This window comes from Mixophyes fleayi, chromosome 1, assembly GCF_038048845.1.
Source record: "Mixophyes fleayi isolate aMixFle1 chromosome 1, aMixFle1.hap1, whole genome shotgun sequence".
Classification (NCBI taxonomy): Eukaryota; Metazoa; Chordata; class Amphibia; order Anura; family Limnodynastidae; genus Mixophyes; species Mixophyes fleayi.
Window position 1 is genome coordinate 400,810,468 of NC_134402.1, and position 21,460 is coordinate 400,831,927.

A 21,460-nucleotide genomic window follows, 5' to 3' on the forward strand; every position below is an offset into this window, starting at 1 on the left:
ACATACCAGATTTAAATCATATGTACTCAGATTATGCCAACAATGCTCACTAGATAGAGGTGCGCAGATTACACAGCAGTGCTCGTATACCAGAAATCCTCCAATCACACTAGTAGTGATCTGCACCCCTTCATAGGCCCTCCCAATTCTACTCAGTCACTGTGATAGCTTGTGTACCACACTACTGCCTATGTATCTTTCATCCTAAAGAGGTGGCTGGTAGGCAGGAGGAGTTGGTGCTGGAAGAGGAGCAGAGGCCTATATTGTATTTCCTATGAGACCAAAGTCAAGTAAAAAGAAAGTAAAGAAGGCACTAAAGTCCAAAATGTCCTATCTTACTGTACACTCGATATACTTGATTATCCATATTCCAACATCCACTGCTTACATCGTGGTGAACTATTAAAAACATAGATTAAGAAAGTGATAGCAGTAAAGCAACAAGTGCTTAATTAAAATTATTTCTTCCAAACCCTCAAACTAATGTGCAGTGTTGCACAACTTGTGAAGCCGACATAATTGCGATAACTTTTCAGATTAGGTTACCTGCATAACAAGAACGGTTAGCCTGGAAGCCAGAAATTTAACACACTCTTTCTAATAGACATCACCATTAAATAAAATAAAAAACAATTACAGCATCCTGAATCAGACCCTCATAACAACCAAGCCCTTTGCACGCACCTACGGTTGCCTAATGGGTAATCTCATCCTAACAATTAAACCACTAAAGAGGTTTTGCATCGGCATCCATAAGCAGTAAATACACTTGGGGTCTGTGTGCATTGCGGGCTGCTACACTTCAATACTGGTGAACAACAGACTAATTGAGAGAGCAAAGCAGAGAATGATAGAGATTGTGAGACTGGGGAGCTTAGAATCTTTATAACACAAATGTGATGTTAATATATGTAAAAACTCTTTAAAGTAACAATGAATTCTGGTACCATTTATTAGACAAAAATGTGTATTTAAAAGGAATAACATAATCACTACTATAAATTATTATTAGTCACCTCAGAGTACTGTACCCTTGACCTGCAGCCTTGAGCTTTTATAAGATCACATAATTCCTCAGGAACTTCTAATGTCCTTGACATTTAAAGTACATAATACAGCATTCTATTTATTAAGTAGAAGTTGTAAACTGCAATTGGTGGGTTTGAGCTTAGGGTAAAAAATAACAAGTGGTAGAATACTTTTAAAGAAAAGCCAACGTCTTTTTAAGAAATATCTTTCCCCAAAATATTAAAATCACGTGCAAACATTGTATTTCTATTTCTGTCACCTTATAATTTAAGATACAGTTAGACATGTAAATAAACTAACCACCCTTCAGCTCTAACAGTATTTTTTATATGTACATTGTTGCAGCAAGTTAAAAATCTAACAGTGTTAGTTGCTGCCTACCAATTTCTAGTAGAGTAGATAGGGATGTAAACCTTAACTTAATTGGTAACTGTAATTTACAGCTTGCAAGTAGGTTACTACTAGAGATGCTCAGGCTCGTTTTTCCGAAAACCGAACCACCACGAACATCACCAATCCGAGTACCGAGCTGAGCCGGCTCGATACTTTCCCACTTCCTCGGATCTGAATGGAGGCAAAACCTCATTGTTGTGTCGTTGGATCTCACGGATTTTGGATTCCATAAGTACCTCCCTCCCCAGTAAATCTAACGCCATTGCTCACACAGAAACATGGGTACCAGTGTTCTTGTCACTCTCCAGTCTCCAGTGCAATTGCTCATTCAGGAGGAGTAGCAATGTTATTGTCACTTGACAAAAATTTACTGGAAATTACTGGAAATTAATGTTATTGAGGTTAATAATAATGTAGGAACAAAAAAGAGCCAAATTATGTGATTTTAGCATTTTTTAGCAATTATTTTTTGTAAAAAAATACAGATGCAAAACCAAAACCAAAACACATGAGGGTGCTTTTGCCAAAACCAAAAACCAAAACACAAATTTAATACAGATACAAAAAAAACCACAAAAAAACACGCGGGTCAGTGAACATCCCTAGTTACTACTTTAAAATAAACTTACATTTTCAAACAGAAGGTAGAAGAACATTTTTTACAACAACTTGCAAGTAATCATGTTACAAGTCAGAGATGTACACAAATGTGAAAAGTTCTCTTTTACAGTGTTCCTACCAGGTTGGACTTTAATGTGACTTTTTACTTTTTCAACCATGAATATTTTCCTGAGTATTTGCACACCCACAAATATAGGTGCAACTTGAAATGTATATAATGGTTGTAACTGACTCTTTGGGGTAGATTTACTAGAGCTTCTAACAGGAAAGTAGAGGTGTTGCCCATGGCAACCAATCAGATTCTAGCTATTATTTTCTATAACATACTAGATAAATGATAGCTAGAAGCTTTTAGAAGCTTTAGTAATTTGACCCCTTTGTGTGTCAGCTCACAGTTCGCCACAGCTTGTCCAATCATCCAGACAAATAGTGGTTTATTTAAAGTTGGAGAAATACAATTTTTTTTGTGCAACATATGCAGAACATGCAAACGCATACAACTGTGTATAGATTTTTGCATTTTGTTGAATTACACCTGGCAAAGAGAAACGAGGGAGGGCAGGGCATGGCAAGGCGGACAAGCTCATCTCTACTACGGTAAGGGCATGTTAATGTAATTTTTACACAATTAGATGTGGATGGACCAGCAGATGAGGTGTATCTCTTGTGAGGTAAGTTCATCAGCTGATCTTAAAACTTCAGGACTCATGTAGAGTTGGACATAAGTACATTTGTTTGGATAAAATACGCATTTCCCTTCTGTGCATGTGCATAAGAAAATGCGTAAACATAAGTCCCTGGTCAGACTTAGGCGTATCCTACACTTACTATACTGAATGTGGTACCTCACCGCTACTAACTGATATAGAGCAGCTTTGACACATTCTGACCAATCAAACCAAAGCTGCTCTGTATTGATTAGAAGCTGACAGACTTGTCACTTGCGTTGCGGCACAACAAGGAGCAGGTTTTCGCCATTGATTTTTTTTTTTTACAAATTGATAGAAAGCAGGAAGAAAGACGAGGTCTCCTATGTATTTAAGTAAATAATAAATGGGTAAAAGAGGTGGTGTGTGAGGTCGTGAGAAAGTATTTTAGTTATAAAAAGTCAGCGTCTGTGTTTTTGTTCCCCACCAGTATTTATTCCTAGTGCACTATAGATCCCTACAGTACCAACCTCGACGCTCTTAACCCGTCCACTCTGTCCTCCTCTCTCGATACCCTCCTTTCTCCCCTTTCCTCCCTGGCCTGCCCCAATAAGGCGGTCTCCCTCTACAATCTCACCCTCACCTCTGCTCTGGATGCGGTCGCCCCAGCCCACTCCGTCCACCCTCGCTGCTCCAAACCCCAACCCTGGCACTCCAAATTCACCCACTTCCTCCAAAAATGCTCCCGTACCGCTGAACGCCACTGGAGAAAATCCCGCTCCCTGGCTGACTTCCTCCACTTTAAATTCATCCTTTCATCCTACTGCTCTGCCCTCTCACTCGCTAAACAATCTTTCTTTAAATCCCTCATCTCGTCCCACTCCTCTAACCCCCGCCGCCTCTTCGCCACTTTCAGCACTCTCCTGGCCCCACCCCCTCCTCCCACCCCCTCCTCCCTGACTGCCTCCGACTTCGCCTCCTTTTTCTCCTCTAAAATTGAGGCCATCTGACTTGAAATCTCCTCCTCCTCTCTCTCGTCCTCCCCCCCCTCTCCTCCGCACTCCCCCCCTAACCACCTTCCCCTCTACTCCTTCCGCCCCACCACGGGCGAGGAAGTCCATTCTCTCATCTCATCCTCTCCCCCCTCTACCTGTCCCCTGGATCCCATTCCCTCCCACCTTCTTCGCTCCCTTTCCCCCACCACCTGCTCCCACCTCGCCCACCTCTTTAATCTTTCCCTCTCCACCGGCATCTTCCCCTTCTCATTCAAACATGCTCTCGTATCCCCCATTCTTAAGAAACCCAATCTTGACCCCACTTCTCCCTCCAACTATCGCCCCATATCTCTCCTCCCCTTTGCCTCCAAAATTCTTGAAAGGCTTGTCTGCAGCCGTCTCTCCTCCTACCTTTCCGAGCATTCCCTCCTTGATCCTCTCCAGTCTGGCTTCCGCCCCCTTCACTCCACTGAAACTGCCCTGGCTAAAGTCACCAATGATCTCCTCTCTGCTAAAGCCAGGGGCCACTTCTCCGTTCTCATCCTCCTCGATCTCTCTGCAGCCTTCGACACTGTCGACCACCCCCTCCTCCTCCACACCCTCCAGTCCTTTGGCCTCTCCGGCTCAGTCTTGTCCTGGTTCATCTCTTACCTTGCTGACCGTTCCTTCTCCGTCACCACCTCTGGGTCTCTCTCCCCCCCATCCACCCTTCCAGTCGGGGTCCCTCAGGGCTCTGTTCTGGGACCCTTGCTCTTCTCTTTATACACCTCTTCCCTGGGTGAACTCATCAGCTCCTACGGCCTTAACTACCACCTCTACGCCGACGACACTCAACTTTACCTCTCCTCTCCTGATCTCTCTCCCTCCCTCCTCTCTAGGGTGTCTGCCTGCCTCTCTGCCATCTCCTCCTGGATGTCCTCTCGATTCCTCAAACTTAACCTCGCCAAAACTGAACTCATAGTGTTTCCTCCGTCTCACACCCCGCCCCCTTCTGATCTCTCTATCACTATCGACAACACCTCTATCTCCCCTGTCCCCCAACTTCGCTGCCTTGGTGTCACCCTCGACTCCTCTCTCTCCTTTGGACCCCACATTCTCTCTCTTGCTAAATCCTGCCGCTTCCAGCTGCGTAACATCGCTCGCATCCGGCCCTTTCTCTCCCAAGATGCCACCAAATGTCTTATTCACTCTCTGATCATTTCCCGCTTGGAATACTGTAACCTCCTCCTCACTGGCCTCCCCCAATCTCATCTTGCTCCCCTTCGATCTGCTCTTAACGCAGCCGCTAGGCTCATCTTCCTTTCTCGCCGCTCCTCGTCGGTCTCCCCCCTCTACCAATCCCTTCACTGGCTCCCCTTCCCCTTCAGAATCCTCTTCAAGCTCCTCACTCTTACATACAAGGCCCTCGCCAACTCCACTGCACCCTACATCTCCTCCCTCCTCTCTATTCATGCTCCTTCCCGCCCTCTCCGATCTGCCAATGACCGTCGCCTCTCTTCTCCCCTGATCACCTCCTCCCATACGCGTATCCAAGACTTCGCCCGCGCTGCCCCCCTCCACTGGAACAAGCTCCCTCCCTCCATCAGAACTTCCCCTAATCTGTCCAGTTTCAAACGGGCTTTAAAAACCCACCTTTTTCGTAAAGCCTTCCAGTCTCCCGCCTAATTACCTTCCTTTTCTTCTGCCTCTTCCCCTTCTTTCCCCTTCCCCTATCCTCCATTCCTCCCTCTCTCCCCCGTGTCTTTCTGTCTGTCTACCTTACCCCTTAGATTGTACGCTCCTTTGAGCAGGGTCACCCCTCCTCCTGTCTCACCACTGTTAACTCTGCTCTCCAGCAACCTGGTCGTCCTCCTCGAGGACCCTCTTCCCCCTGTCCCCTCCCTCCTCTCCCCCCCGGGGGTCTTCCTATTATCCGTGCCCTCCCTCTTTGGCTCCATCGTACGAAGACCTTCCCCTCCCCCGCCCTTGCTGTGCTTTGAGCTCACTGAGTTACTGTGCTTATTGTTTACTGTACTGTGCTGTCTCTCCTTGTATTGTAATTTCGTTTGTCCCTGTACGGCGCTACGGACACCTAGTGGCGCCTTATAAATAAAAATTAATAATAATAATAATAATACCAGCACACTCTGGCAGCCATGGGGGTGCAGCTACCAGTAGCTCTACAAATGCCAGCATACTAATACCAAAAAACAAATATCTGAACTCTATTACCCCACACCCGCGACCCCAGCTTTCAGCACTGGGGAGAGGAGAGGGGGGGGGGTGGATTTCACAATTCAGGGGATTCAACCATGTGCTGAACAGGATTAGGCTCAATGTCATAATGACGGGGGGACCCAACACTGTGAGTTTTTCTGCTATAGTGTCACCAGCCCAGCCTGTCATAGTCTGGTGCTGGTAGCGGCTTCTTTGGTGGGACTCCATGCTACCAGCCTGTGATATGATACTTAGTGCTAGTATTATTTAATCATTATTCATTTATGGGGAAATGAAAACAAAAAGAAAATATTTATATATATTACGTAGTCTGCCTATTCGCACTTCTCTTAAGAGAAGTGCAGCTCTGCATACCCCCATCCGCGTTTTTTACGTACAATGCATCCAACTGCATACAACTCTTTTTTATATTTTGTAGAACTAGAGAATTCCAACTATAAGACATTGTGCAAAAGAGTTGGTTGTATTTCCAGCAGATGCAGGTAGATGCATTGTTAGTAACACTGTAAAGCTGCAAATGTAGGCTGTATCACGGCATGTAAGTATTAGAGATGGGCGGGTCCGGTTCTCCGAGAACCGAACCCACCCGAACTTTGGGTATCCGAGTACCGAGCTGAGCAGCTCGGTACTCTCCCGCCCATTCCGAATCCAAATCGAGGCCGAACGTCATTGTGACGTCGTCGGATCTCGGGACTCGGTTCTCGCGATACTTCAACTTTATAAATACACGCCTCCACAGTAATCCATCGCCATTTGACAGAGGGAGAGAGCAGGGTGTAGTCATAGGCTAATTAGAGCAGGGACAGAGAATACCATATTGTTCTTGCAATTGCTCTAACCAAAATCGCTAGTGCAGAGAGGAGGATAGGGGTTTATTATTTTTTCTTCATATTTGGCACTCCCCAGCGCTTTTGGGGTGTCCCCCATAATTGTGCATTAATATTTCTGGCTGTCAAAAGTCATATCTGTCAGCAGTATCTACTAAATAATTTGTAGCACACCTCAGTGTTTTTGGGGTGTCCTCCCTAATTGTGCATTAATATTTCTGGCTGTCAAAAGTCATATCTGTCAGCAGTATCTACTCAATAATTTTTAGCACTCCTCAGTGTTTTTGGGGTGTCCTCCCTAATTGTGCATTAATATTTCTGGCTGTCAAAAGTCATATCTGTCAGCAGTATCTACTCAATAATTTTTAGCACTCCTCAGTGTTTTTGGGGTGTCCTCCCTAATTGTGCATTAATATTTCTGGCTGTCAAAAGTCATATCTGTCAGCAGTATCTACTCAATAATTTTTAGCACTCCTCAGTGTTTTTGGGGTGTCCTCCCTAATTGTGCATTAATATTTCTGGCTGTCAAAAGTCATATCTGTCAGCAGTATCTACTCAATAATTTTTAGCACTCCTCAGTGTTTTTGGGGTGTCCTCCCTAATTGTGCATTAATATTTCTGGCTGTCAAAAGTCATATCTGTCAGCAGTATCTACTCAATAATTTTTAGCACTCCTCAGTGTTTTTGGGGTGTCCTCCCTAATTGTGCATTAATATTTCTGGCTGTCAAAAGTCATATCTGTCAGCAGTATCTACTCAATAATTTTTAGCACTCCTCAGTGTTTTTGGGGTGTCCTCCCTAATTGTGCATTAATATTTCTGGCTGTCAAAAGTCATATCTGTCAGCAGTATCTACTCAATAATTTTTAGCACTCCTCAGTGTTTTTGGGGTGTCCTCCCTAATTGTGCATTAATATTTCTGGCTGTCAAAAGTCATATCTGTCAGCAGTATCTACTCAATAATTTTTAGCACTCCTCAGTGTTTTTGGGGTGTCCTCCCTAATTGTGCATTAATATTTCTGGCTGTCAAAAGTCATATCTGTCAGCAGTATCTACTCAATAATTTTTAGCACTCCTCAGTGTTTTTGGGGTGTCCTCCCTAACTGTGCATTAATATTTCTGGCTGTCAAAAGTCATATCTGTCAGCAGTATCTACTCAATAATTTTTAGCACTCCTCAGTGTTTTTGGGGTGTCCTCCCTAATTGTGCATTAATATTTCTGGCTGTCAAAAGTCATATCTGTCAGCAGTATCTACTCAATAATTTTTAGCACTCCTCAGTGTTTTTGGGGTGTCCTCCCTAATTGTGCATTAATATTTCTGGCTGTCAAAAGTCATATCTGTCAGCAGTATCTACTCAATAATTTTTAGCACTCCTCAGTGTTTTTGGGGTGTCCTCCCTAATTGTGCATTAATATTTCTGGCTGTCAAAAGTCATATCTGTCAGCAGTATCTACTCAATAATTTTTAGCACTCCTCAGTGTTTTGGGGGTGTCCTCCCTAATTGTGCATTAATATTTCTGGCTGTCAAAAGTCATATCTGTCAGCAGTATCTACTCAATAATTTTTAGCACTCCTCAGTGTTTTTGGGGTGTCCTCCCTAATTGTGCATTAATATTTCTGGCTGTCAAAAGTCATATCTGTCAGCAGTATCTACTCAATAATTTTTAGCACTCCTCAGTGTTTTTGGGGTGTCCTCCCTAATTGTGCATTAATATTTCTGGCTGTCAAAAGTCATATCTGTCAGCAGTATCTACTCAATAATTTTTAGCACTCCCCAGTGGTTTGCGCTCAGAATGGATTCAAAGCAGTCCACATATGATCTAAATGAGCAACCAGGTTCTGTCACCAGTCCTGATGTTAGTGTTCCCAGTACGTCATCTGGCCAAGGCGATGTCAAACAACAGAGTGTTTTCAAATTAGTGCAAAAAACAAAAACCAAAAATAGTTTTACTGTATTGAAGCGAAAAAGAAGTGTAACTGAGCAAAAGTTAAGTGACGATAAAAAAAAAATTGCAAGCATGCCATTCTACACACGCAGTGGCAAAGAGAGAATGAGGCCTTCACCTTTGGCTATTAGTGGCAGATCCCAAAAAGTTACCCAGGCTACAATTGGTGCACAACTACTGTTACGCGTCAAAGCTGAGCTGCAAGATACCAGTGAGGCATTACAGGAGAATATTTGCTCTGATTCACAAATGACAACAATCCCTGTGGAGAGTCCATCCAACAGTGGGATGTCTAATCGTGAGCATTCTGCTGATGTGTGCCTTAATAGCCCGAGTGTAGCCGGTGATACCCAAATTGAGGATGCCACTTTGGAATTAGAAGAGGATGAGGGGGAGATTTGTGTAGGCGACGAGGGCGCTAATGAGGATGTTGATGAGGATGAGGTTGTTTGTGTAAGTCCTGCACCAGTGGCAGCAGTTCTGGCACGTGACAAGAAAAAGGCCATTGTCATGCCTGGGCATAAAACAAAAAAATCCACTTCTTATGTGTGGAATTATTTCTACCCAAATCCAGACAACAATTGTATAGCCATTTGTAGTGTATGTGAAGCCACAGTCAGTCGAGGGAGGGACCTTAACCATCTTGGAACCTCGTCTATGTTACGCCATTTAACGAGAGTTCATGGCAAAGTGTTGGGAAAAGCTGAAAGTTCTTCCCAAAAGAATACAAGCACTCCCTCATCAGCTAAGACCCTCCGCTCACCGACATACCGACGGCTACAAAATACACCCACCACACCATCCTCATCAATATCCTCAGTAGCGCTCGGAGTTAGCCCGGCATCCCACTTAAGGCTGGATGACTCCGGCACTATTATTGATTCCTCTGAAGAAAGCGTTAGTCCTGCTGCTGCTGTTGCTGCTGCTGGGGGTGAATCGTCATCCCAGAGGCAGGTGAATAAAATGAGCAGTCCTACATTTCAGCAATTAACTGTGAAACAATCATTTGCGAGGGGAAGCAAATATGACAGCAGTCACCCAGTCGCCAAGCGAATCACAGACGCCATGGCTGCAATGTTAGTGTTAGATCTGCGTCCAATCTCCACAATAAACGCAGCTGGTTTTTCACAGTTAATTGAGGTTTTGTGTCCGCGTTACAGAATTCCATCGCGACACCATTTCTCCCGTAAAGCTATTCCACAACTATACCAAAAAGTGTGTAAAAATGTAGAGATTGCGCTGAAAAATGCCATTCTGCCCACTGTTCACTTAACCACAGATATGTGGACAAGTGGAAGTGGCCAAACCAAAGACTATATGACTGTGACAGCCCACTGGGTTGGTCATTCACCTTCACCAGCAGGAACAGCAGCAGCATGTACACCACTACGTAACATTTGTCACAGGCAGGCCACTCTTTGTATCACCGGCTTCACTAACAGGCATACGGCTGACAATTTGTTACGCAAACTGAGAGATGTGATTGATGCATGGCTTATACCACTCGGACTCTCCCCAGGGTATGTCATTTCAGATAACGCCAACAATATAGTGCGAGCATTACAGCTGGGTGATTTCCAACATATTCCCTGTTTTGCTCACACCATCAACTTGGTGGTGCAGAGCTTCCTACGAAATAACCGTGAGGTGCAGGAGATGCTTTCGGTGGCCCGTAAAATTTCAGGCCATTTCAGGCATTCAGCCACAGCATGTAGGAGATTACAGCAGCTCCAAGAGCAGTTTAACTTGCCCTGCCACCAACTTAAGCAAGAGGTGGTAACTCGGTGGAATTCCACCCTGTACATGCTTCAGAGGATGGAGGAACAGCGCAAAGCCATCCAAGCATATTGCACAAGTCATGACATTGGGAAAGGAGGGGGGATGTATTTCACTCTTGCACAGTGGGGAATCCTTTCAGTGCTGTGCAAGGTGCTGAAACCATTTGAAGTTGTGACATGTGAGGTCAGTGCAGACTCTGCTAGTTTGAGCCAAGTCATTCCTTTAATTAGACTATTGGAAAAGCAGCTTGAGAAAATGAAGGAGGAGCTGAAAGCAAGCAATTCAGCAAAGTATGTTGGCCTTGTCGATCAAGTACTTAATTCGCTTCACAATGATCCTCGAGTTATTAAGATCTTGAACTCGGATCAGTACGTTTTGGCCACTGTGCTTGATCCAAGGTTTAAAACCTACATTGAGTCTTTACTTGTAAATGAGCGAGATGTGAACTTTTGCAAGGAGCTATTGCTCAGCAAGTTGGCCGCTGAACTGGGCCTCGGCTTGACGACGTGTCCTCCTTCACTTTCTCAAGCTGTTGCTCGTAAAAAATTAAATTTCCAAAAAAGAAGCAGGGAAGACACAGGGGGCAGACGAGAACAATTTAACATCTGGGCTGGTTTGAAGGATTTTTCAAAAAAATGTGTCACTTTGCCCATAACTCCATCCAATATGAGTATAAACATGCAAAGGATGGTGGAGGATTACTTTCAAGAGGTAGTTGATATGGAAATGTCAGACAGTCCCTTTCCTTACTGGGAAGAATAGCAGGCCATTTGGAAACCCATGTACAAACTTGCTTTGCAATACCTAAGCTGCCCACCCTCCAGTGTGTACTCTGAACGAGTGTTCAGCACAGCAGGGAACTTAGTCAGTGATCGCCGTAGAAGGTTACTTCCCAAAAATGTGGAGAAAATGATGTTTATAAAAATGAACTACATCTTCCACGAGGAAGGCCTTCACCATCCAAGACATCCAAGCACTGACTGTTCTCTAATGGCGGATTCAAGCGGCGATGAATTGATAGTCTGTGATGATGACGTACACACTGATGAGGGTGAGGATGAAGCTGAAGATGATGCCGATAACATCTTTTTAAAACTTTCTATGTAAGTGTAGGGTGCAATCTACCCCCAAAGAGGAAAGGGACTTGTGGCATTTCCATATCACATACCATCTTGAAAGGCTGCTGTTAGGGCAATTTATCCTTAAGGGTAGGGTGTCATAGACAGAGTGACCCTAAACTGGCTTTGTCCATTTTTCATAATATTGTACAGTCTATAATGGCTGAATTTTTTAGTATTTTATACAAGTGGAGGGGGGCCTAGAGAGACAGAAACCAAACTGGCTTTCTCCATGTCAATTAATATTGTACAGTCTATAATGGCTGAATTTTTTGGTATTTTATACAAGTGGAGGGGGGCCTAGAGAGACAGAGTGACCCCAAACTGTCTTTCTCCATGTCAATTAATATTGTACAGTCTATAATGGCTGAATTTTTTAGTATTTTATACAAGTGGAGGGGGGCCTAGAGAGACAGAAACCAAACTGGCTTTCTCCATGTCAATTAATATTGTACAGTCTATAATGGCTGAATTTTTTGGTATTTTATACAAGTGGAGGGGGGCCTAGAGAGACAGAGTGACCCCAAACTGTCTTTCTCCATGTCAATTAATATTGTACAGTCTATAATGGCTGAATTTTTTAGTATTTTATACAAGTGGAGGGGGGCCTAGAGAGACAGAAACCAAACTGGCTTTCTCCATGTCAATTAATATTGTACAGTCTATAATGGCTGAATATTTTGGTATTTTATACAAGTGGAGGGGGGCCTTGAGAGACAGAAACCAAACTGGCTTTTTCCATTTCTTTACATATTTAACTATAAGTGTAGGGTGTAATATACATTCAAAGACGATGGCTGCATTGCCAATATGCATAGATGGAGAGGAAGACAATCTGTTTTGTGTGTAGAATAGGCCTACCAACGAAGAATTAAACTGTTTTTTTGGATGATTTATTACCTCAACAATTAGATTACTTGTCTCTAAAACAGTTGGAGCACTAAATTGGGTTAATTTAGGCCCAAAAACATGGATTTTCCCAAAAAATAGCAAAACAAAACCAAACAAAACCAAAACCAAAACCAAAACACGCAATGGCGGTTTTGCAAAACCAAAACCAAAACCAAAACACGACGGTAATCCAGATCCAAAACCGAATCCAAAACCAAAACACGGGGGTCAGTGACCATCTCTAGTAAGTATACACAATTGTTGCATGTTATATGTCTGCCGCTAATGATACTGTTTTTGAGCTGGATGTATCTTGAGATGCGATGGACTCCATGTGAGTCCTGATAGGAAGAGACACAAAATACGCATCTTTCCAACTGTAAATAAGTCCCATGGTCTGTCTGCTCCCTGAGTATTTTCTACAGGCTAACAGCACAAATAATGCACAGAGGAGCAAAGTAGGTTCACCGGGGTGGTCAGTATCAGGAAATGGTGACTGAACTAGAATGGAGGAAGGCGGACGTGGATCTGGAGTTCTTCTTTAAACAAACCTTATGTTTTCATGAAAGATTACCATTCAATGTATTCTGCAAACAATTTGATTGCTGAAACTGCACCTTCCAACTCTCCCGCAATGTCCGGGAGACTCCCGAATTCCAGGTAGGTCCGCCAGACTCCAGTGAGAGTAGGGCAACCTCTCGCATCGCCCACTTCACTAGGAAGTGAGTGCTGCAATTTTGGCCCTGCCCCCCCCCCCTTCCCCCTCTGCTGTAAAATGTTACGTGTGCCATCACGGAGCTAAAAACAGATGCGATTTTCTAAGCCCTGCCCCTCCACCCATACCCCTATGGGAACTCCCAGAGGGGCACCTGAAACAGTTGGCAAGTATGGCTGAAACTTTATAACATTCTGTGTGTCCTTGTTTTGATTTCTCCAACTAATTTACTAGTGTATAAAAAATGTGATTTAAATTGCAGAAATAAAGCATTACTAACCAGACTCTTCAGTGAGGGTGGCAATTGAGCTTCCTCCAGCTGAATTACAGTTTTTTGTTTCTTTAAATTGTTTCCTTTTCTTAGCCCAGCGGTCTGACCCTTCTTCCTGAGGACTTTCACAGCCTCCTGGCTCATTTATTATGAAATCTTTAGGCAGTTTCAGGTGTTTGTTGAATGTTTCTGAGTTTGCATCTTATTTAAAAAAACAAATTAGAAAATCAGTTTCTTAGTTTTATTTCCATTACAAACGTAGAATGAAATTTTCTAAACTGTGTAATACTGTAGGAAATATCACAAAGTAGAAAGGGGAATGTAATTTCTGAGAAATCTCCCAGGCAGATTTGTTTATTTCCATCGTCCTAGATTACAGATATATGGTTTGGATACAGTTTTAATATGACTAGATATATGACATTTGTTGTCCGAACACACTGCAATACTGCAGTCGATCTCAGGCAATTGGTCTGACATCACAGTGTGTATGGGCTGAAAACAACTATGATCACTTATAATGATCTTCTCATATGTCAGAGGATCATTGTTAGGTGTAGCGGAACATGTGTTCACAAGAAGACCAATGTGAGCCTGTGTCAGTTTCTAAAACCTAAAATTGCTTCACTGTATGTAACTATCAGGTACAAGATTTTCTTTTTACTTTAAATGTAAACAAAATAACTCTTTATTACAATATTCATCAGAGTTATATAAATAGTAGATGTGTAATAAAGGCAATGTAGCTTAATTTGTGCTTACCATATTCCTTGTGGCCGCCTACACCCCTGACCTCAATTTGTACTTGGATTTGAGGCCATTGGTTTCCCATTTCTGCTTATATGGAGAGTCCAGAGAATTCAGAGTGATAAATGTATGAAGCCCCGATTACTGCAAGTCGCTGAAAATCGGCGACTTTGCAGGAGTAATTTAAAGCGACGATGGCTTGTAAAGGCAATTTTGCTGTTACATTAAATTTCCCCTGCAAAATCACAGATTTCTGGCGACTTTCAGAAATCAGAACGTCATACATTTACCCCAGGGTGTAATGCCACAAAAGAGCTTATATGCCGAGCTGAAATTAAATTAAACTCAACAAATATGACAGGGTGTTTTCTTAAGGGCTACAGAACTTCACAGCTGACCCAATATGAAAGAACATCCTGAAACTTTCACAAACATGTAAAATATATGATAGTTGACATTGTTACTGCCTCCATAGCTGTGCATTGCTAATTGGTTTAGCCCATGACTATTATGCGGTAATGTAATCAAAGGAAAATAGATAAAATACATTGAACAATAAACTGACTGATCTCTAATTGTCTGAAAAGGTTGGGAACTATGAAAAGTAAATTTAAATGCTGGTCTGAGCACAATAAATCTTAATATAGCTATTTTTAAAGGGCCTTTTGGCACATATAGATTTACAAAACAGGGTCGTGGGATGAAATGTATTTTCAGGTGGTTGTAGTAAAAATATACTTAACTCTCAGTGCTTGAGAGGTTTCTTTATACCATGCAAAATAAATTAATCATGATAATCAATTACCTCTTGGATTCATCTTCTCTTTTGTGGTTTCTATTTTTTCCGAATATTCTGCTACTTTTTCAACATCTTCGGGAGAATTGTCTTGAACATCAGACTTTGGGAGGTTGGGAATCTGACAGGTCAATGACTCAAAAGAAGTCCCGGGAACGGCACTGTCAGAGCTATTTCTTGGTGATGTATTGTTACTTTCTACGGGCTCAGGACACACATCCTCATTTGTTTCTTTCATATGGGTATCGTCAGGCATGTTCCTTTGGTCTTCCAATGATAAAAAAGGGTCAAATGCCTCCGACGTCTGTGAAGAAATATCCTTGCATACCAGTGGACTATGGGCTTCAAATGAACTAAGCATTTTGTTTTCTACATCTGGCTCTTCAACATCGAAGACAGGTGTCAATACTGAGTCTCTGGATACCATGGAAGATTTAAACTCTTTTAGAGGTTCACGTTGTAACCTAGACGCTACTGAATCAGTTTCACCTTGAATTAGCACTCTTTGGTCCAAGTCTCCTGTTACAACAGTTACAACTGATCCTCTTCTCTTTCTGGTTGTACATTCCATTTCTGAAGCATTTAATTGGCTTATTTCTTTTGCCTGTAAATCTGATTGGAATGTCTGTTGGAGACATTCAGCAGGTACTCGGCTACTGCTATTTTTCCTTAGAAAATAATTTCTTGAAGTATTTTGTGATGAAGGAGTCACTTGAATTAAGAAACTTTTTTGTAATTCTGAGACATCATATACTTCAGTATGATTATCACTGTCTAACATGTCTTCATCAAAGCCACTTTCAGTTAATTCTATACGCTCTTCAGCATCTTTCAATATATCTTCTAAATCCTCATCATTGTCCATCTGTTTACTTTTAACATACAGTTCTTGTGGAGAATATATAGAAGACATGTTCGAATTCTGACATGGAGATGGCACACCTGAGTGGCTGCTAATAGAATCTACTCGAGTTAAATATGAAATGGTCTTTTTAAGTTCAGATGGAATGTGGTTATTGCCTACTTTCTCTTTACAAGTACTTGCACAGTCTGTAAATGATGCAGAAGATTGCTGTTGTCCAAGTTCAACAGAGGGAACATGCGTTTGATTTCTTTGAGCCATCGAGTTTGACGTACACAACAGTGGTTGCTCACCCATGTCACAAAAAGTCTGTCTTACAGGACTGAAATTTGCAAGTGGATCATAATACATTTCTGGAAATGTTTTTCTTCTTACTACTTTGGCATCAAAGGGACAATCACTCAAGTGGCAGCATTTGGGTGGATCCACTTTTATTTCCTGATAGGAGATAAATGGATCTTGGCTAAAACCATCTTTATTTGGCCTCTTTGGTTCATTGGTACATTGCTTCCAGCTTCTTAAGTACTGCAAATAATGATTTTCCCTTAACTTAGCATCATTTTCTGCTGGGCAAGCCTCATCCTTTAATTGTCTTGGCTCTGTTTCCGGTTCAGACCAAGATGATATTGGAGATGTATAATATGGTTCTTTTATGGAATCTTCAAGAAGTAAGGCCTCATCTTCTGTATTTGTATTAGTAAATACTCCTTTTTCATCAGCAAACTCTGCAGGAGGAGGAGGCACATCTACACACCATTCAGGACATCTATACTTTGCACAAAATTCTTTTCTCTCACTACAACTAAAATCAGACACAGGGTACGAGCTGCATGAGCCTCCAGTTGATCGATAATCATTAGTTTGGGTAAAACCACTTCCAAATATATCATCTGTTTTCTTTTGTATTTTATCAGCTTCTATGTGAACCATTAAATTCTGGCTTCCTGTTTTATATTTTACTTTAATACCTTCTCCTATTATCTCTATTTTTATTAAAGGCTTGTCACAGCTCTGATTTTTTGGTGCTGAAATAACCGTGCCCTTCCTAGAATCACCCACAAAATCCCATTTGTGGTCTGCATTGTGCTCACTTTGTTGGTGCTGCCTGTCATGGTAACTTCGACTCTTCTTAATACAATTTCCGCTAGTTATTTCAACATGAGTTTTGCTGTATGGAGCCACTCCCTGGTTTATTGCCAAATTCAGATGAAGACAATCGGATGTGACTTGCGCTGTTAAATCTCCACCGTTTTCTGCCTGTTCAGTATCATAGTGGAGATCATTATCACTCTGCGGCATTGCAGAGGTATCGTGCAAAATTACTTTTACAAAATTGTCTGTTTTGTCATATGTTGATGGACTTGATGTGATTTTACTCTCAACAGATCTGTGTTGAACATCATGTTCTCTTTCCTGCCGATTTCCTTCAGAGCTCTGACATTGTGTCTGCGCTTCATTAGGAGAGGAACACAAATGAGAAATATCATTTGCTTGTTTCTTTTCGCTATCCTTAGAATCCAGATCTATTTTCTGATTAAATGATTTTCTATGGCAACGGCACACAAATGGCAACTGTTCAGCTAAAAAAAAAACAGGCACAAAATGTTAGAGCTTATTATCATTTAACACAGAGCCATGCATTAGACTTGTTATGTTTCTTAATGTACTAAAGCAGAACAGTGCACTATAAATTGCTGGTATGAGGTGTGTTTTTTGGTCATTTTTACAATCGTATCCATGGGAACAGTATAATTTTATACCCCACTATTCTTTTAGGTTGAATAATTGTATCTATTTGTATTATTTACATAAAACTTTATGGATGTCGTTTAGAAATGCCCAGACACATGGGTTTGTGGAGCGTTTGGGAGGAGCAGAAGTTTGTACAGGCAGCAGGGCGGTGTCTCACCGAGTGAGGACATTCCTTGCAAAGTATGGAGTAGGCTCACTGGTGCATTTAGTTTTGTGGTGCAATACGGAAATGGGATATAATGGGAATATTGAAGTGAGATGGTGGATGCACATCTAACTAATCATCTGGCAGCAACTCAATGCATAAAAACATTCAGACATGGTCAAGAGGTTCATTTGTTGTTCAGACCAGTTACCAGAATAGGGAAGAAATGTGATTTAAGTGACTTTGACTTGGAATGACTGCTGGTGGTTTCAGTGTCTCGGAAACAGCTGATCTCCTGGGATTTCCATGTACAACAGTCTCTAGAGATTGTAGAGAATGGTGAGCAAAACAAAAAAATGAGCATCAGTTATGTGGGTAGAAGCACCTGGGTAATAAGAGATGTCAGAGGATAATGACCAAAACTGGTTTAAGCTTATAGAAAGGTGAGAGTAACTCAAACAACCATGAGTTACAACAGAGGTAGGTAGAAGAGCACCTCGTAATGCACAGCACATTGAACCTTGAAATAGATGGGGCTACATTGGAAAAAAGTTGCCTGGTCTGACAAATCTGGAATTCTGATATGTCACACAGATGGTGAGGTCAGAAGGTTAAACAACATGACTACATTTATCCATCCTGCATTGCACCAGTGTTGGAAATTGGGGATTGAGGTATAATGGTGTGGGTAATGTTTGATTGGCACATATTAGTCCCCTTAATACAAATTTAGCATCATTTAAACGCCACAGCCTACCTGAGTATTGAGCTGACCATGTGCATCCCTTTATAGCAACAGTTTACCCATCTTCTAATAGCTACTTCCAGCAGGACAACATACCATGTCACAGAGCAAAATTCACCTCATGCTGGTTCCAGAAACAGAACAATGAGGTCAGTGTATTCCAATGGCCTCCACGGTTACCAGATCTCAATCCAATATAGTACCTCTGTGAAGAGGTTGAATGGGAGATTCACAGCATTTATGTGCAGTTGACAAAACTGCACATTTGTGTGATGTTAACATGGACCGGAATCTCTAAGGAATGTTTCCAGGGCCTTATTGAATCCACGCTATGAAGAATTCAGGCTGTTCTGGGGGTAAAGGGTGGAAAGGGGGTGTGTGGGCAAAGTCCTCTTAGGGCAAAGTTCCAACCAGTACTTAAAAGGTGTACCTAATATTGTGGACACTACATGTTAGAGAGAGAGAGAGAGATAGCTATATATAAACACTGTATATATCTTACATTCTTCACTGTCTGACTTTCTTCTGTTCTTGTTTTTCCTTCTTTTTCTGCTCATTATTTCTTTGTGGAAGTTTCCACTATTCTACCTGCATGATAAACAAAATAATAAAAAAAATGATGCTGCAAAAAAATAAATTTCAACCATCCCACTTATTTCAATGGGGTTAATTTGAAGACAACATTGAAGTGAATGAGCCCATTGCATATATACAACATCTGGTTTTATTTAGTCTCACTATTTTTGAAATAATCTCCAGAGTCTAAAACCAGTGAAACATTTTTAGTGATATTCTAGATGGATGTACTAAATTCATCTTTCATCTTATAACTGGACCTATATTTAAATCTGTAATTTCAGTGATTTTGAATTGTCTGGTAATGTGTTTTTGAAGGTTTGTAGCTGGTGATATGGAGGTTGATCTGTCTTGGTTCCGGTGATTTGAAAATCGGCACATAAATAACTAAAGTGATTGTTATCACTATTTCTGGGAAAAAGGTTGAAAGAGAGGAAGCAATGGAAAAGCAATTGGTTTTACGTCAAAACAGCTTATGAACAAGTGTGAAATATATAGTTAGGTTTGTCAGTCTCTGGTAAGGTTAAATTATGTCCTAAACTGGACACCATAGTGATATGTACCATTCTCTTTAATAACTAGAGAGCAAGAAAGTTAAACTTATCTTCCATAGCTGTTTGAACATAAGTATAATCAGTGTTGAAGTGGAAATGTAGAAGTGGCGGTATAGAAATTTAGAAGTGACACTATGAAAAATGTAATGGGAGTGGAATGAAATGTAAGTGAATGAAATGTACAAAGTTTTACAATGAAGGCAGTAGGAGAAGTGACGGTATGGCATATCACTGTATAAATCCCTGCTTCGACCACTGTGTATAGTAGTTAGGTTTAGCTGTTTTCAGTATCTTTTTGGGACTTTTTTTACATGCAAATTGTTTGTGTTTTTCAATGTTAATGAAAAATACCAATAAAAACTCCATATTATTTGATGTTTATTTTATTTTAAATAGGGGAGAGGGGAGACCTTACCAGAATTTTTCCCAGTAGGCTGCTAGCCTTACGGGCCGCCTGAAACATTTGATTTTTTGTTGTTGTTGTTCCAATTTTTAAGGAAATATATATTATATTTCACCTAGTGGGTGTGAGGGAGGGGGTAGGTTTGACAGCCCAGAATTATTAATTGAGCCCAGCCCAGGCCTAAAGATATCGGTCAAGGAAGTGGGCATTCCACATTACAGGGTGTCTGGCAGCAAATCATAACGAGACGGCTGCATTCTGATTTGTTGCCTTACTGTCTCTGTTTGCAGAGCACTTAGTCTTGTAAGTGAGATATTGAAATATTCATCTCGTGAGCCTGCAAGAGAGATCAGTCCTCTCAGCATAAGCCACCTTGACTTGCTGAGGCCATGTAAAGGTAAATTTATTTTGCTCGGTTGGGTATTATATTAGGTCAAATCAATATAAGTGCGGCATGATATATACAGAATAAATACAAGGTGGATCATATGGGGAGCATTATTACTGGGGGGCTGGTATGAGTGAGTGTCAACACAGGGGGATGATATTGAGTATAGTCGTTAGTGGTATGATTTGGTGGGAATCAATACAATAGAAACATAATATATGGGAGAATCTCTATGGGTACCATGATATAAGAGCAGATCAATATGGGGGGGATGATATGGGACAATGTATGACAAGTGCAGGGTTTGGGGGGCACAATATCTGACAAGGGGGATTCTTGCTTTCTGTATTGTATATTGATCAGTATAACTCTCTCTGTATTATAAATAATTGTAAAAATAATAATAGTAATAATGTTAACTGTATTTACATTGCACTTTTCTCACAATTAGGAATCAAAGCAGGGACATGATGGCTGACAGATACTTAAGTTATTGTGGCTAGCGCGGTGGAAAATTAGGTACAGGGCAAGCATAGCAGCCATCTTGGTTGTGCCTGAAGGAGTATAGGGGAAATTAGATGAGATGGACATGAGACAGGAGTTAGGAGTTGTGCAATCAGTGTGGGAGCACTCAAGTTATGCATTTAGAGCATAGTGGTGTCATGTAAATCAACTGGAAACGATGTGCTTGCTAGATTGATGCAACTGAACCAAGAAGCGCAGTCTTACATTCTTCAAATTTTCATCAGGAACCCCTGCAAGAAAGTATGGGCTACGTGGAGTGTGTAGGTCACAGCCCTTGTGGACAATTCTAGTGAGGTACCTGGCTGTAAACCAGGAAGGAAAGTGGATGAGCAAGGTCAAAACCAGAGTGGACAGAGCAGGTACAAAGGATTAAATAAAAGAGTAGTCTGGAATTACTGAGGTTAAAAGCAAATGAAGATAATGTTTCAAATCGTAAGGAGATAGTGTAGTCATGGCAGATGCAGCAGTGAAAACCATAAGACAATCCAGGAGTAGAGCAGTACTGAAATATATGTGC

The 21,460-nt window shown here is 41.6% G+C and overlaps 1 protein-coding gene across 4 annotated transcripts in view; it reads right to left on the reverse strand.

Moving 5' to 3' along the window:
- Positions 1-21,460, reverse strand: part of LOC142098622 (uncharacterized) — a 77,643-nt gene that overhangs the window by 47,761 nt on the left and 8,422 nt on the right. For 3 of the 4 annotated variants that reach the window (XM_075181467.1, XM_075181460.1, XM_075181476.1), the window contains exons 2-4: positions 19,000-19,085; positions 15,003-17,435; positions 13,460-13,651 (exon numbers count right to left, since the gene is read on the reverse strand). In XM_075181467.1, coding sequence (XP_075037568.1) covers positions 13,460-13,651; positions 15,003-17,435; positions 19,000-19,054 — 2,680 coding nt within the window. In that variant the 5' untranslated portion in view covers positions 19,055-19,085. The remainder of the gene's footprint in view (positions 1-13,459; positions 13,652-15,002; positions 17,436-18,999; positions 19,086-21,460) is intronic. The other variant, XM_075181471.1, reaches the window with a different exon arrangement.